This window comes from Meles meles, chromosome 18 (assembly GCF_922984935.1).
Source record: "Meles meles chromosome 18, mMelMel3.1 paternal haplotype, whole genome shotgun sequence".
Taxonomy (NCBI): Eukaryota; Metazoa; Chordata; class Mammalia; order Carnivora; family Mustelidae; genus Meles; species Meles meles.
This window is the reverse complement of record NC_060083.1, coordinates 31,028,740-31,046,559: the sequence shown is the minus strand read 5'-3', so window position 1 is coordinate 31,046,559 and position 17,820 is coordinate 31,028,740. Positions and strand designations below refer to the sequence as shown.

The following is a 17,820-nucleotide window of genomic DNA, read 5'->3' as shown; positions in this document are numbered from 1 at the left end:
GGTTCTGAGATTTAGAGATCAGGTTTTCTTAGATTCAAGCTAATTATCATTATCCCAACCTTTTAACTGGTAAGAAATCATTTAGAAGTCTAATATAAACCCAGAAATAGAAACGGTATCATAGTATCACATTGTACTTTTGCACAATCACTAGTGGTATACCACAAAAGAATACTGGACAAATACCACTCAACCAGTTAAGTGAAAGGAAAAAAGTTAGAGAACAAAGATTACCCTACAATGAGCTTATTCCCCCATTAATAATGTTAACTGATGCAAAAATACTTTCCATTATTTATATGAAACTTTAAATAGTCTAGTTCAGCTATTTAGATTCAACCTCCTAAAAAATAAACTCAAATACAGGACAGTTGGAACATGGGTGACTTGATCTCAAATCCTAAGGCCACATAACTCAGGTATTAGAATAGTTCAACTCTGCCAGCCAAGTATCAGTTTTTAAAGACAAGTACTTCAGAGACAGATATTTAATTTTCTGAATTGGAAGTTAATTCAAACAAGAAAAATATGAAATATATTTAAAATAAGAGGACCAGGCTTTCTGAAAAGTGAGAATACTTTCTTTTCAAAGTTAAATAGTATGCATTCTCTTTCATTTATTAAATTTTCAACATTAGTTCCTCAACAAATCCTTTATTCAAAGTAATGCAGAACCCAAACTCAGAGGATTGGATAGGAAATCATTTCTTTCCAATCTAAGAAACTAAACCAGTTCATAGAGAAAACATTTTAAAGCACATGGCAAATCTGAAGATGAGATACACCACCTTTTACTATTCAATCAAAAGAAAGCTTCGTTAATTCTGTAACAAAACTATAACCATTCAAATACATTTTTTAAACCCTGATAAATATGGAAACAAACTAATAACAACTAATAACTTGGGGGGGGGGGAGTACCACTAGGTTACCAGCAAGTAATTTTTAAAAACCTGCTTTTTTCTCTTCATCTCTTACAAAGAATTTTTTTGAAACTACCCCATCATTCAAACACCTAAAAGTTTAAGAGTATGGCTATATGACAATTTTCTAAAACCTTTTTTAAGTTTTCTTCTTACATTAAAATGTGTTCAACCTAAAAACAAACAAACAAACAACTGTGAGAATTCTGACTCTCATGCAAAGTCCAAGAAAGGGCTTAATTGGTACCTTAAAAGTAAACAACTAACTTGAGGGGGAAGAAAAACAGTTAAAAGCAGAATTAGTACAGGGCGCCTGGGTGGCTCAGTGGGTTAAAGCCTCTGCCTTTGGCTCAGGCCATGATCCCAGTGGGATCGAGCCCCACATCGGGCTCTCTGCTCCACAGGGAGCCTGCTTCCTCCTCTCTCTCTGCCTAGTTGTGATTTCTCTCTGTCAAATAAATAAAATATTAAAAAAAAAAAAAAAAGAAAGAAAAAAGCAGAATTAGTACCATTTAGCATCTTAAACTTAAGGCAGAAATATCCAGAGAGAGGAATTCAGAATGGGGAAAAGGGCAAGACAGTGTTAATTTATGCCAGTTGACAGAATCAAACTAGGACACCTGACATGTTTTGGGTTCTTCTGTTTGATTAATGAATGATAAAAATAACAAAACTTTAAACTAAAAGTTCATTTTTACAGGTTTGTAAAGCAACAGAAAATTCTTCCTTCTTCACTGCCATCCCGCCCCACGCCATTCCCCACAGACTCCCACAAAGAAAATTAAAACTCAAAACTGTCAGAATCAACTGAAAGCCTTCTTGTCAAATTTGTATTTGAGAGGCACTTTAATTCACTAATTAGTCTGAAGAAAATAATAAGGTATATCAAACTCTCACATTTTCTGGAGGTGGGAATGGGGGTGAGTGTAGTACTCAGTTTCTTCCAGGATCACTACAAGTGCTGATGTTGAAGTGACCCAAGGTTCAGCTTGGAGAAAGCAGCACTGAAACAAATGATATCTAAGTCGTAAATCCAGCGTATTGTAGGGGGAGGACGGCGGATTGCGACAGAAAAGAAAGAGTTGGGCATTTTTACTTAATTTTGTTATTTTCCTTTAACAAAAAACCGACAGGAGTTAAATGATGGGCGCGTCTTCCAAATTCCACATTTTAAAGAAAGCCAGCCCAATTCACACACGGTAATGCAGGGGGCAAAGGACTAGAGATAGAACAAGGGGAACTAAGAAGAAAAAAGCGCGGGCGATCAAGCTGGTAGTCTAAGAATGGGAGGAAGGGAATAAAGAGGACAAGTGAGGGAAGGATCCATTGAAGAAAACTAGGACATCCCTTTAGCTTGGCGCCTCCGTGCAGGCCAAGCAGCAGCGGGAGTCCTTTCCAATTATTCGCCCCCGCCCCCTACTTTCATAAATGAATGAAATTCGGCAACTCCAGAGCAGAGTGCCTCTAGGTCCCAAATCCTCCCGTGCGTCGAGAAAGGAGATCGAGGTTCAGGTCCCCATCGCTCACATCTCTCCCCCACCCAAGGACTGCCACCTTCAAGCCAAACAGAAATTTGTCTTGAGGCTTCCCTTGGCCGCCAGGAAGTTCTGCACGCAAGTCAAAACCCTTCTCAGACTTTCTCAGCCCGCCTTGGAGAACGTGAACCGCTCTGCCCTAATGGGATTTCTCTCCGCCCCCCTCGGTTTATTTCCCCACCCCACCCTCCATTCCCATTTCTTGGGAGTGTGGACGACCTGTCCCCTTCAAGGGGAGTTTAGGGATCATTCCAGTCACGTCTTTGAGGGGGAAATGCATAGAACGCTGTCTTTAGGAGCCACAGCTCCTTGGGGGGCGGAAAGGTAAGGGCAAGGAACAAGGAATTCCAAAGGCCCGGCTACATCAGCATCTCCCGCCATTTCCCTCACGAGTTTCCCGGATGTAACCCCTTCCTCCGCGGCGGTTAAAAGAGACCAGGCGGCGGCGACTCCCTTTGATACAAGAGGAGGGAACTCGAATGTGGTCCAGCTTCTGCCGCCCATTGTTTCCGGCGACTCAAAATTGCATCCCACCGTGAAGACCATCCGGGAGAAATAAACTACCCAGCAGATCTCCTTCACTTCACACTCACCATCAGTTCCAGCTTATCGACCTCCGCCTCCATGTTGAATAGTTGACATTCCTCAGACCGCCGCGGTGCTTTAGCCGCGATCCGTACTAGCACTAAGGGTCTCTATTGGACAGCTGTCACTCAACGTCTCACACTCATTGGTTCCTCCGCTTCACTGGCGCCCGCCCATTGGCGAGTGGGTAACGCCCCTCCACATGAAACACTTTCTCCAGTTGGGCAAAGACACAAAACGCTGCAGGAGGATTGGCTGCTGTGCAATCTTTTTTTCCCATTGGCTGCACCCTCATCTCCACTTTCAATTTCACAGTTAAGGCTCCGCAGAGAAGAGCTTGCGATTGGTATAATCGGAAGAAGAACCCACCAATTACACAAAAGCTTCCACAAACAGCATAAGGGACGTGACACACCTTCTTAGGTCTCCGGCTTCCCCTCCCCTTGGCTCCCGCCTTCCACTTATTCATACCAGAAGCGCCTCAGCTCTCATTGGCCAGTGCGTGGCGACCTTTTAACCAATCACAAACCAGACTGTGCTCCTACACTACCCAGACAGCGAATCGTGGAGAGACTTTTGCTACGATTGGTCCCTCCGTGATAAGGTTTTAATTTTGAATCTTTCTTTAAGGAGAAGGAGAGGCCACTACCCGGACTCCATCTGATCCCGGGCTCTTAGACTTGTGAGTGCAGGGAGAATCTCCCTTTGTTACCTGGGCTCGCGTCTTCAGTAGCTGGGCCTGTTGCTGCTTGTGTTCTTAAGATTTACGGAGGTGGGGACTTTGGCTGGACTCGGGGAGATGAAACTGGGAAGAGGAGGTTTGAGGTTGGGTAAAGAAGTGCTCGCCCTGGCTCCACCCTAACCATACTTTTATATTTAATTAACGCTCTGCAGAATACGTTTTGGATCAAAGCATCTGCCTTCCTTTTGCACATTGCTTTAGGTCTTTGCTATTCAGTGTTGTCGGGGGACCAACAGCATCTGCATCACTTGGGCGCTTGTTAAGAATGCAAATAATGGGCTCCACTCAGACCCACTGAATCAGAATATGAATTTTAACAAGATCTCCCACCACCCTAGTGATTCCTTTTTTTTTTTTTTTTTTTTTTTTTTAAGATTTTGACAGAGATCACAAGTAGGCAGAGAGGCAGGCAGAGAGAAAGGGGGAAGCAGGCTCCCTGCTGAGCAGAGAGCCCGGTGTGGGCTCGATTCCAAGACCTTGAGATCATGACCTGGTCCGAAGGCTGAAGCTTAACCCACTGAGGCGCCCCTCCCAGTGGTTCTTATGCACGTTAAAGTCTGAGAATATACATTTCTTTTCTTTTTTTTTTAAGATTTTATTTATTTGACAGAGAGATCACAAATAGGCAGAGAGGCAGGCAGAGAGAGAGGAGGAAGCAGGCTCCCTGCTGAGCAGACTCGAGCATTGAGCCCAACGCAGGGCTCCATCCCAAGACCCCTGGATTATGACCCGAGCCAAAGGCAGAGGCTTAACCCACCAAGCCACCCAGGCGCCCCGAGAATATACAGTTCTTGACAGGCAGTATTACTTTGTTCCTTGATATGCTCTTAATATCGCCGAACTTTCTGTGACAGTGTCAATTTTTTAAGTGTACGCTATTTGTGCCAATACTGTGTTGGACTACGTTTTAGCAAGCTGCAGTCACGTCAGAGAAACAAGGCAGGAACTAAAAATGCAGTGTTGTACTGCGTAAAACAAAATTAAATACAATCAAGTACCAGAAATAACCCTACGAATGTTCGAGAGTAATGAATTGAACTAGTAATGGAAATTGATTAATTGACTGAAAGCTGTTTATGGGAAAGTGTAGGAACCTACATTAAAATGTGTTTTAGGAAGAGGGTAATGAAATGCAATTATTATTTTCGTTGCTGTCACAGTTTTGGAAGTACCCCCTGACCAAAAGCACTTCTCCTGTCACTGGGTGGAGTTTTAATAGAAGCAGCAGAGCCAACTGAGTTCTTACTCTATTATTTGTTGCATCTTCCCACTGGAAATAGTTTTGGAGCCATCCTTTAACCATATAAAGGTGTGGTATGATTTGAAGAACTAAAAACCTCCCTCACTAAGAGATTTTACAAAATGTAATTGTAGTAAATCATATTCCTTAACTAAAACAGACACCTTGCTACCTAACATTTAGCAGGATGAAATATTAATTTCATTAATTAAATTAATTAAATTAATTAATTAAATTAAATTAAATCAAAAATTGATTAATTAAATAATGAAAATTATTTAATGCCTGCCACAATCTGGGTTCCAGGAAAACAAAGATAAATAAAATTAATCCTAACCTTGAAAAGTCCATAGTCTAGATGGGTGACAAACATGCAAACAAAAATTAAAATGCAATACAATAAATGTTATAATAAGAGTGTTTATAAAGTGCTATAGAAGCACAAAAGGTATGACATTTTTAATCAGCATAAATTCCATAAGGACAGAAACTATGTTGGCCTTGTTTCAAATTGTATCCCAAAACCTACCACACCTACCTACCATGGTGGATTATCAGCATTCAACAAATATCTGTAAGAAAAAGTAACAGCATCTTGAAGCTATATAAGTTGACTTGAAAGAGGATTCCCCAAGCAGAGGGACAGCCTGATAACTATACTGTAGAAAATATTCAGTGTTTCGTATACCTGAAGTACAAACCACTAATCACTAGTAGAAATGAGGCTGCAAACGGCCATGAGACTAAATCGTGACGATCTTTGAAAGGTGTGAAGGAATTTAGTTTATCCAGGGGATGAAAAGGAATCTTCAAATATTTTTAAGCAAGGGAATATCAGGATCCTTTTTTTTTTTTTTTTTAAGAACTCTAATAACTTTGTAGAAAATGATTGGCAAGGAGAAAGACCAAAGTCAGGAAGATCATTAAAGGAATATTCGGGCAAACCCACACTGAAGGACTTTTCCAAAACAACTGGTCTGGAGTCTTCAAAAATATAAATAGGAAGAAAGGCAAATACTTACATAAAAAGATTTGGGAATTATTGTGAATTGAAGAAAACTAAAAGACACTATAGTTAAATGCATTGTGGAAGGGGAAAGGGAGCAGCTGTAAAGGATATTATTGAGGTGACCGAGGTAATTATGGACTTTTTTTTTTTTTTTTAAGATTTTATTTATTTATGACAGAGAGAGATCACAAGTAGGCAGAGAGGCAGGCAGAGAGAATGAGAGGGAAGCAGGCTCCCTGCCGAGCAGAGAGCCCGATGCGGGACTCGATCCCAGGACCTGAGATCATGACCTGAGCCGAAGGCAGCGGCTTAAACCACTGAGCCACCCAGGCGCCCTAATTATGGACTTCTTAGATAATATCAAGCTTAAATCTCCTGGTTGTGATTGGTTTTGTAGGACAATGTCCATGTCCAAGTTAGGAAACTCAAGTTGAAATATCTAGGCATGAGGTATCATGATTCTGCTCAGCCAAAAACTAAAAACTATTATTTGTGTGTATATATATATATATTTTTATATGTCTATATACACACATATCTATCATACTTTTTTAGTTTGCAAATTTTCAAACTTTATGAAAATTTACGAAAATAGTATAATTGATGCTCATATTATTTACTTAGAGTCATCTATTGCTATTTTTTTATTTAGGGGTGTGTATGTATACAATATATAATATATGTAATATATAAACTTATGCAAAATATAAATTTATATATTACATACATTTATTTTGTAAATTATACATAGTGTATAATATATATTATACACACACCTACACAGAAAGAAAACTAACCGATAACAGTTGGTGAATCTAGGTGAATAATATATGAGTATTTTTTTCCAGAATTAACATAATCTTTTATATTTTATTTATTTTTTTCTTGAAGTATACTTGGCACACAATGTTGTATTTGTTTCAGATGCTGACATATGAGTCTTATACTATTATAAATTTTCTCAAGATTTGAAATTTTTCAAAATTAATACTGGGGGGGTGCCTGGGTGGCTCAGTGGGTTACAGCCTCTGCCTTTGGCTCAGGTCATGATCCCAGGATCCTGAGATGGGCCCCACATCGGGCTCTCTGCTCAGCGGGGAGCCTGCTTCCTCCTCTCTCTGCCTGCCTCTTTGCCTACTTGTAATCTCTGTCTGTCAAATAAATAAATAAAATCTTTTAAATAAATTAATACTAGGGGAAATATACTACATAGCAAAAATTAAAATGGGAAAGATGGCAGAGGCAACTGAAATCAGGACAGAAAGGGGCAGAATAGTAAGAAGGGACAAGACAAATTAATCAGATAAATATTTCTAATTCATGTATATGAATATATGTATATAAGTAGACTATATATAATATATGTTATATATTTTCTATTCTGTAATGGAGTATGCTAATTTCCTCATCTACCTTTTTTTGTGTGTGGTAGTACAGATTGTTTCTAATCAGCCTTAAATTCCTTTCAAAACAAGGCAGGAAAAAAGAAGAGTACTTTTCAATTAAAAAGTAGGAAAAGTGCTTTAAGTAATCATGAAAAAAAAGGGGCGACTGGGTGGCTCAGTTGGTTGTGTGTCAACTCTTGGATTCAACTCAGGTCCTGATCTCATGGCTTTTGGGATCCAGTCCAGAGTTGGGTTCCACACTCACCTGGAGTCTGCTTGGATATTCTCTCCCACTGCCCCATCCCCTTCTCGTGCTTTCTCTCTCTCAAATAAATAAATGAATCTTTTAAAAAAAAATTTTTTTTAAAGCTTCTTTCTAGTATTACTAGTTGGAATCCCACCTAGTCCAGCAAAAAGAATTTGTATGTCCCATTAGTCTTTCGGAAAGGGGACAAGCATATCTGTTTTAACCTTGAGGAAGACTGCTATATATTCTTTCAGAGAAGTATCCTCTGCAGAATATCTAGTGCTTTTTTTTTTTTTTTTAAGATTTTATTTATTTATTTGACAGAGAGACACAGCAAGAGAACAAACGCAAGCAGGGGGAGTGGGAGAGAGAGAGAAGCAGGCTCCTTGCTCAGGTCCAAGGGGCTCAATCCCAGGACACTGGGGTCATGACCTGAGCCAAAGGCAGATGCTTAACAACTGAGCCACCCAAGTGCTCCATATCTAATGCTTTTAATAAAAGAATGATAAAAACAAACTTTAGCTTGTTGAGTTCTCTGTCTTTTTGAGGTGGGAATTCAGGGTCTTCCATTTTTGAGAGCACAGTTATTACTTTTGAAAGGAACACTAATCTAGGAATTCTCAGACTGCACCTTTTTACCCTGACAGATCTGACATACTTAATTCTCTGCATGTGCCAATTACTGAATTTAATTAGAATGTTGTTAGAGTAACAATGACCCAGAGCCCAGGATACACACACCCACCTACACACACAGAGAGAAGAGAAAGGAGAAAATATGATTTAATTCCTAGATTTTTTTTCATTGAGAAATAATCTCCAAAATGACATACATCAGCTTGTGTAGGACTCTTTAGAAATTTGAATGCATGGGCATTGGAACAACAACAGGGATAGAGAAGGTCAAGTTTCAGAATCACATCTAGCTAATGATATATACCAGAGGTTAATTGTCAAATACTACTACAAGACTTATTATAATTAGAAACAAATGAACACGGGGGCGCCTGGGTGGCTCAGTGGGTTAAGCCGCTGCCTTCGGCTCAGGTCCTGGGGTCCTGATCTCGGGGTCCGGGGATCGAGTCCCGCATCGGGCTCTCTGCTCAGCAGGGATCCTGCTTCCCTCTCTCTCTCTGTGCCTGCCTCTCTATCTACTAGTGATCTCTCTGTGTTAAATAAATAAATAAAATCTTAAAAAAAAAAAGAAACAAACGAACAAACAATGGCAGTCTTTTGAATCATCTCTCTATATAATCCTGACTCCCACTTGCCAAAGGCAATACTATCCATTCTTATACCTGTTTCTGGTATTTATCTCCATGTTTCTAAATGACAAACTTGCAATACTATTTCTTTTCTTTCCCTTTTCCTTCCTTCCTTTCCTTCTCTCTCTCTCTGTATTCCCCTCTTTCCACTTTTTGACACTTATATAAATTTACAAAACTACTGGGACGCCTGGGTGGCTCAGCTGTTAAGTGTCCACCTTTGGCTTAGGTCATGATCCCAGAGTCCTGGGATGAGTCCCACATTGGGTTCCTGGCTTAGCAGGGAGTCTACTTCTCCCTCTGTCTGCCTCTTTTACTCTGCTTGTGTGCACTCTCTCTCTCTCTCTGACAGATAAATAAATAAAATCTTAAAAAAACAATTTAGACAACTACTGATTTCCATTTTCTCTCGTTTTATCCTCACAATATACCTACATCATGGGGCACCTGGGTGGCACAGTTGGTTGGGCCTCTCTGCCTTCGGCTCAGGTCATGACCTCTGGGCCCTGGGATCGAGCCCTGCATGAGAGCCCCACATCCGGCTCTCTGCTCAGCGGGGAGCCTGCTTCCCTCCTCCCTGCCCCCCCTGCCTGCCTCTCTGTTTACTTGTGATCTCTGTCTGTCAAATAAATAAAAATCTTTAAAAAAAAAAACAAAAAAACAGGGGCCCCTGGGTGGCTCAGTGTGTTAAAGCCTCTGCCTTCGGCTCAGGTCATGATCCCAGGGTCCTGGGATCGAGCCCCACGTCCGGCTCTCTGCTCCGCAGGGAGCCTGCTTCCTCCTCTCTCTCTGCCTGCCTCTCTGCCTAGTTGTGATTTCTCTCTGTCAAATAAATAAAATATTAAAAAAAAAAACCTATATCATTCAATGTTTATGCTACTAAATATTGTAAAACAGCAGAACATAAAGTGTTACTGTGATTACACTTTTTTCTTCCAACAACTTTCTTCCTAGTCATTTTTAAATGTTATTTTTATACATTTATCAAAAATTTGGCCCCACCTTTCCAGAGGAATGGTAAACTCAACTGAGAATGATCAATACACTAGGTAATATATTGATTTTCCTTTTTTTCCTTAGAGACAGTGTTACTGAAGCCTCCTATTAGTCTTGTTCACTTCACTGTCTGTGTGTGCCCGTGAAGACTAGAATCAGCAAACTACCATTTTTGTAGGTCTCATGAGCTAAAAATGGTTTTTACAAGTTGTATTAGTTGAAGAAAAATCAAAAGAATAATAATATTTTGTGATATGTGAAAATTATAGGAAATTCACATTTCAGTGGCAAATAAAATTTAGTGAAAAAAAAATTATTGGAATACAGCCATGCTCATTTAAGTATTGTCCATGGATGTTTGAGTGCTACATTGGCAGAATTGAGTGGTTATAACAAAGACCAGATGGCTTACAAAGCCTAAAATAGGGGGCCTGGGTGGCTCAGTGGGTTAAGCCTCTGCCTTCGGCTCAAGTCATGATCTCCTGGTCCTGGGATGGAGCTCCGCATCAGGCTCTCTGCTCAGCAGGGAGCCTGCTTCCTCCTCTCTCTCTGCCTGCCTTTCTGCCCATTTGTGATCTCTCTCTGTCAAATAAATAAATAAAATCTTAAAAAAAAAGCCTAAAATATTTATTATCTGGCCCTTTATGAAAAAGGTTTGCTGACCCCTGCCCTAGGCCTGCTGCAAAGCTCTCTTCCAAGGACTCGTGGTCAACATTATCCTGGACATTGCCATTGTTTACCCTAATCTGTGCTCAGGCTTGACTGAACATTTGGCTAGGTACAGAATTCCAGGATTGAAAACATTTTCGTTCAGAATTCTAGTGAGGCTGTTGGAGTCCAATGCTATGTTCTTCTCAGTCCTCTGTATCTATAGTGTTTTCTCTCTCCTGAAGCCTTTAGAATGTCCTCTTTATTTTTTGTTTTTGTTTTTGTTTTTAATATTTTATTTATTTATTTGACAGAGAGAGATCACAAGTAGACAGAGAGGCAGGCAGAGAGAGAGAAGCAGGCTCGCTGCTGAGCAGAGAGCCGGATGCGGGACTCAATCCCAGGACCCTGAGATCATGACCTGAGCCGAAGGTAGCGGCTTAACACACTGAGCCACCCAGGCACCCTGTTTTTGTTTTTTTAAGATTTTTATTTACTTCGGAGAGAGCAAGAGTGAAAGAGGTCACAGAGGGAGAGGGAGAAGCGGACTCCCCCTGAGCAGAGCCCAATGCAGGGCTCCATCCCAGGACCCTGAGATCATAAGAGCTGAAGGCAGACACTTAGCCTACTGAGCCATACAGTCACCCTTCCACTTTATTTTTGTGATGTCATGACTCAATGTGGATCTTTCTTTATTCATTATACTGAGTGGACCATTTCAATCTGGAAATTCAAGCCCTTCAGTTGTAGAGAGTATTTCTGTATTGTTTATTTGACAAAATTCTCTCCATTTCTCTGTTCTCTCCTAAAACTTTTTTTTCATTTAGATTTTATTTTTTATTTGAAAGAGAAAGAGAGATTGAGAGAACAAGCAAGAGGAGGGGCAGAGGAACAAGCAGACTCCCTGCAGAGTGGGAAGGCAGTTATGGGACTTGATCCCAGGATCCTGGGATTACAACCTGAGCTGAAGGCTGGTGGTTAACTGACTGAGCGACACACGCACCCTTTCCAAAAACTTCTATATTCTGACTGTTGTATTACCTTTTTCTTTTCTTTTTTTTTTTTTTTTTAGAGAGGGAGAGAATAAGGGTAGAATCTTAAGCAGGTTCCATGCTCAGTACAGAGTCTGATGAGGGCCTCAGTCTCACAGCCATGAGATCATGACCTGAGCCAAAATTAAGAGTCAGCTGTGCAACTAACTGAGCCATTCAGGTGCCCCTGTATTGCGTTTTTTAAAATTTCCACTATTTTTAATTTTTAAGAGTTTTTTTTTCTCATCCTTTTTTTTTTTTTAAGATTTTATTTATTTATTTGACAGACAGAGATCACAGGTAGGCAGAGAGGCAGGCAGAGAGAGAGGGAGGAAGCAGGCTCCCCGCTGAGCAGAGAGCCCAATGCGGGGCTCAATCCCAGGACCCCGCGACCATGACCCGAGCCAAAGGCAGAGGCTTTAACCCACTGAGCCACCGAAGTGCCCCTCTCATCCTTCTTGTTATATGAATGCAGTATCTCATTTTCTTTTTCTTTTAAAGATTTTTATTTATTTATTTGACAGAGAGAGACACAGTGAGAGAGGGAATACAAGCAGCAGGAGTAGGAGAGGGAGAAGCAGGCTCCCCACTGAGCAGGGAGCCCGATGTGGGGCTCCATCACAGGACCCCGGGATCATGACCTGAGCTGAAGGCAGACACCCAACGACTGAGCCACCCAGGTGGCCCAGTATCTCATTTTCTGGAAAAAAAAAAAAAAAATTTTAAGTTTCGTCCTGCTTCCTACATTCTTTCTTAATTTTTTTTTAAGATTTATATATTTATTTGAGAGAGAGAGAGAGAGTGCACGCACAGGTCAGGGGAGGGACCAAAGGAGAGGGATAAGCAGACTCCCTGGGACTGGATCCCAGGACCCTGAGATCACTACCTGAGCTGAAGTTGGATGCTTAACAACTGACACCCAGGTTCCCAATCTGCTTCCTACATCCTTTACATTTCCTTAGAAATGGAAATCCTTTTTTAAATTCTCTGTGTATTTTGGTCTCTGTCTTTAATGTTAGAGACTTTCCTAAAATAACTGATGATCTTTGGCTATTATAAGTCAGAGGAGAGCACCAAAGGGGAAAAAAAATTGGAAGCTCAAAGTATAGGAGATGGATATTATCAACCTGTGGACACCTGAGTGGATGAATGATCACAGACTTGGCCATTTTGGGGAGACCCTAAATGTCAATATCTATATGTCCTTTTTCTCCGGCAAGCCAATTTCCCTGGAGAGGAATCTTCTAGTCTTCAAGGGGAAATGAAAGGTATAGGGATTTGAGTCAGGGAATTAAAACTGGTGGCCTTTATTCTGGGAGCTGAGCTGAGGAAAGGGATTGAAAAGTCTCACTTTCCAGTTCAGGATCATCCCCTATCTTCTGAATGATGACACAGGACTCTGCTATTGCTATGTCTCATGGCCCACGGTTTGGCACCTCTATGGTTCAACTTCTCCAGAGAATAAACCTATCCATCTTTACTGGAGAGGACATAAATGCCAGGAACTGCCTGGCTACAAGAACTGGAAGACAGACTCCAGAGGCCTATCCAATCCTTATAAAGATTTAAATTAATCCTATTTTAACCCCCACCTCAAACTTTATAGGTTCTAGGTACCTTCAAGTCCAGAATCCTCTTACTTAAAGTTCTGAGAATTGTCTTGCTTCCAGTTGGCTTCCCTATCATAGGCAGTCAAAGCTCCATTTTCTTCTGCTCTGCCAACTCATCCATCTCATTTCCACTTTCCATAATTTAGTCGACATTCATCATCTGCCATAGTCTGCTCCCATTCTTTGTTTTAGGGGTTTATGATTTTTTTATTCCTTTACTGCCCTTACTCTTCCTTCTTTCCTTTTTCCTTTCCCTTCCTTCCTTCCCCTCCCTACGTTCCCCTCCCTCCCTCCCATCTATCTTTCTTTCTTTCTTTCTTTCTTTCTATCTTCTTTCTTCTCTCTCTCTTTTTTAGGTATGCTCCATGCCCAGTGTGCAGCCCAAAGTGGGGCTTGAATTCATGACCCTGAGATCAAGACCTGAGCTGAGATCAACAGTTATATGCTTACCCAACTGAGCCACCCAGGAACCCCTCCTTTTTTTTTTTTTTTTTTAAATTTATTTGAGGTAGAGTTGATACAGAAAGTTACGTTAGCTTCAGGTGTACAATATATTATTCTCCAACTCTATACATTATGTTATGCTCATCACTCCTTAGGGCACCTGGCTGGCTCAGTTGGTTGAAGGTGTGACTCTTGATCGTGGGGTTGTAAGTTCAACCCCAACTTGGGTGTAGAGATTTCTTAAAAAAAAAAAAAAATTTTCTTAAAAAGAAAGAGAAATATATTCACCACTCTTTTACTGCCTTTTTTGGTTATGTTTCAGAAGGGATTGAACTAATAGTGTGCTAATAAATGTTTAATAGATACATATGCATAATTTTATTATAAATTTACTGATATCAGGTAATAATAAAATTATTATAAACAATAATAAAATGTATATAATGCTTCTCTTTTAAGTAAGTTCTACACCCAACATGGTATTTGAACTTCCAACCCTGAGATCAAGCATCACATGCTCTGATGGAGTCAGCGAGGCACCCCTATAATGTTCTTGTAAATTTCATATACAGTTGATTCTCAGAGAATACTATTGTTTATTTTTACAGACTTCTTGTATCTGTAGCCAAGCTATGGTTCCAATTTTTTTTTTAAGATTTTATTTATTTCTTTATTTTAGAGAGAGCAAGAAAAGGGAGGGGCAGAGGAGAAGGAAGAGAATCTCAAGCAGACTCTGAACTGGGTGTGGAGTGGAGCCCACGTGGGACTTGATCTCACAACCCAGAGATCATGACCTCAGTTGAAACCCAAAGTTTAATGCTTAACAGACTGAGCCACCCAGGTGTCCTGCTATGGTTCCAATTTATAAACAAGTATAGTCCTGATAGGAATGTCAGTTGATCTTTTCATTTACTCTATGGAATAAGATAATGCGAAACATAAAAGATTTATATTGGAACTTCATTTCAATTATGTAAGCAACTTCTTTGATGACTCAAATAATCATTTTCAAATACCAGAATATTCCTCAATTTTTTTAAGCTTTTCACAATGTAACAACTACAGACAAGATATACACTTTTTTAAAGGATTTTATTTATTTATTTATTTATTTGATAGAGAGAGTGAGTCCAACATAAGCAGGAGGGAAGGGTTGGGAGAGAAGCAGTCTCCCCTGTGACTAGAGAGCTGGTCACAGGACTCCAACCCAGGACCTCAGGATCATGACCAGAGCCAAAGGCAGATGCTTCACAGCCACCCAGCTGCCCCCAAGATTTGCTTTTAAATCTAACCTGCATTATTAACATTTTCTTTATCACTCTTAACAATCAACAGCATAATGAATTAAGCCCTGATTTGTGGTGTTATGTCCACGGTGTAAATACTCCCATCATAGCCAATTTCAAGATTTCAATGTGAAGTCACTGAATGTGGAATTGGAAAGAAATTAGCATTCTATAGCATTTTCACTATATAGATACAATAATGTAAACAACCTCAACAGCATAAATAATAGTAAAATCATTCGGAAGTAATGAGCTTTGCATCAAAATATATAACATATTTTATGATATAATAATGTTACATATATGTAATATATTATATAATAAAATATAATTTATATAATTTTTAAAAATTTATATAATTTAATTTTAATGGTGGATATGTTTCACAACTAACTCACAGACTTCCTGAAAACATATCAGTGGTTGCCAAGCCCAGCACACTATTGGAGTGGAGATAAAGGAATAGAGCCAATCTACCAAGTTTAAACCAGAATGTCCAGCTCCTTTTTGAAGTCTATTTGTAACTGAGTGCTTGGTGAATATAGGAAAAAAGGAGGCAGGAGACCAGTTCTCTGTGTCAGTTTGATGTCTAACAAAAGACATCAAAGGGAGAGAGGGAACAGAAGTGGGGGAGGGCTGCACGGGGCAGATGGAGACTAGAAGAGGAAGTTACCATGGAAGTCTCAGATTCTGGGGATTTCACCCAGTGAACTCCGGACCTTAGATAGAGGTTCTCAGTGACATCTCTCCATAGAAAGTCCTGGGCATGGATGTGATGAGGTTTAATCTTTTTTTTCAGGCAACCGCAAGATTGCTTACTTCCTCTGAGGCTCTCCTAAACATCGTCATTCAGAGTATTGTTGTTTTGTGTTATTTTAAGTCTTTAAAAAAAAGAAAAATCAATGAGTCCCTTAAACACCCTGTGTATTTAATAATCCCTGCTTAGCCTTCTTTCATTATTTCAGCAGGAAGGAGAAATGATAGAATACAAGGGAAGTCAGCTATTGTTTGCTGTATCTCCCATGCCTCTAAGAACAATTAAGGAAAACTGCTAGTTTGAGACCTGGCGTCCGCTCAATAAGATGCTATCGAGAACCTTTCCTCCTAGAAAGGCTGTTGATATATGTACTGTCACCCATTGCCATTAGGGGTGCCCTCTGCAAGACCAAAGCACTTGGAACTGCAGTTAGCCACTCCGGAGTTTTCACAACCTACAGCCAGTAAAAAAAACGAGGTTCTTCAGGCAGTGCAGTCGGAGAGCTGGGGAAGCCTAGAGCTGCATACTAAGTATTGAAAGGGTACTGGGTGAACAAAAGTGGAATGAATTTGTATTTTAAAGGCCAATTGTTCCTATTCAAATGTGAGTTTGAAGGCAGGGAGGCCCAGCCCTTGAGCCCATGTTTAGTTCTACTTGAATAACGACATCTTTGTTCCTCAGGTAGCAGCAACTGGCGACTCCAAAGCCCGTCTTCACATCAAACTAGCTCTGACTTAATTTTCTTCATAAAAGGATCCAGATTAAAAGCTAAATACACTGAATAGTGTTTTAAAATAAATGTTTTGAAACATTTGGGGGTCTTAGATTTGAGGTAACTGCTATTACATTGTATACCACCCATATAATCAACTGTTGCACCGCAGAGTGTTAGAAAGAACACAGTCTTCCGAGGCTTATTTATTTACTGCATTACACTGGGCAAATCATATACTCTTTCTATGTCTCCGTTTATTCTTAATGTAAAAAACGGAAGTAAAAATCCTCTTCCTTGGGGATAAAATCTTGCCAGGTAGCGAGGATTCACTGAGAAAATGTATATGAAGGTGCCTAAATGGATATTCAGTGGTTAAATTTGTTTCTTCCATTACCAACTCCACCTATCACAGTGGGTGCTCAGTAAATGTTCCTGGAAAGAAACTTCTTTTAATAACTGACCATAACCCAACTCTAGCTATTTTCTCTCTTATAAGAAATGGAAATACACTTGACTTAATGAAGAAGAGCAAGGCAAGCAAAACAAAATTAGAGATCAATGTAATGTCAAAGCCAAGTCTCTAAAGATACTTTAAATCTGGGTTTAAAATTTTCTTCACTTCAGGGGACTTCTGGAATGCTGGGGTAGTGATCTATTTCCTAACCACAGTGGTGGTTACAAGGGTGTGTTCACTTTGTGATAATTCATTGAACTGTACAATCAAGATTTCTGCATTTTCTGTATGTGTATATTATTCTAAAATTTAAAAAACATGTAAAAAAATTTTTTTCTGTACAGAAATCATGCCTAAGTTCAAGCAACGAAGAAGAAAGCTAAAAGCCAAAGCAAAAAGATTATTCAAAAAAAGAGAAGCCTCTCACTTCCAGCCCAAGCTAATCACACCTCCTCCGCCACCACCCTCACCAGAAAGGTAAGCCGTTAAGTGTGAAGAAGAAAAAATATTAAAAATCCCTTAAGGTATGCCCTTCAACAGACGAATGGATAAGGAAGATGTGGTACATATACACGATGGAGTATTATGCCTCCATCAGAAAGGACGAATACCCAACTTTTGTAGCAACATGGACGGGACTGGAAGAGATTATGCTGAGCGAAATAAGTCAAGCAGAGAGAGTCAAGTATCATATGGTCTCACTTATTTGTGGAGCATAACAAAGAACACGGTGGACATGGGGAGATGGAGAGGAGAAGGGAGTTGAGGGAAACTGGAAGGGGAGATGAACCATGAGAGACTATGGACTCTGAAAAACAACCAGAGGGTTTTGAAGGGGCCGGGGTGGGGGAGGTTGAGGAACCAGGTGGTGGGGGTAATAGGGAGGGCAAGTACTTCATGGAGCACTGGGTGTGATGCAAAAACAATGCATACTGTTATGCTGAAAAG

General features: G+C 40.1%; 3 protein-coding genes across 6 annotated transcripts in view; 1 reads left to right on the top strand and 2 right to left on the bottom strand.

The window, feature by feature from the left end:
* TRIM37 (tripartite motif containing 37) overlaps window positions 1–3,235 on the bottom strand; it is a 180,723-nt gene extending 177,488 nt beyond the window's left edge. Inside the window, exon 1 of the mRNA XM_045985146.1 lies at window positions 3,052–3,235. Within this exon, the coding sequence (XP_045841102.1) occupies window positions 3,052–3,084 (33 nt within the window). The 5' untranslated portion in view covers window positions 3,085–3,235. The remainder of the gene's footprint in view (window positions 1–3,051) is intronic.
* The window catches only part of SKA2 (spindle and kinetochore associated complex subunit 2), a 73,154-nt gene that overhangs the window by 33,817 nt on the left and 21,517 nt on the right, over window positions 1–17,820 (bottom strand). The gene's annotated exons all lie outside the window — the stretch shown is intronic.
* PRR11 (proline rich 11) overlaps window positions 3,671–17,820 on the top strand; it is a 29,300-nt gene continuing 15,150 nt past the window's right edge. For 3 of the 4 annotated variants that reach the window (XR_006815924.1, XR_006815925.1, XM_045985151.1), the window contains exons 1-2: window positions 3,671–3,725; window positions 17,217–17,349. Coding sequence is in view for 2 of the 4 variants with exons in the window: in XM_045985151.1 (XP_045841107.1) it covers window positions 17,222–17,349 (128 nt within the window). In the remaining 2 variants the exon portion in view is untranslated. The other variant, XM_045985152.1, reaches the window with a different exon arrangement.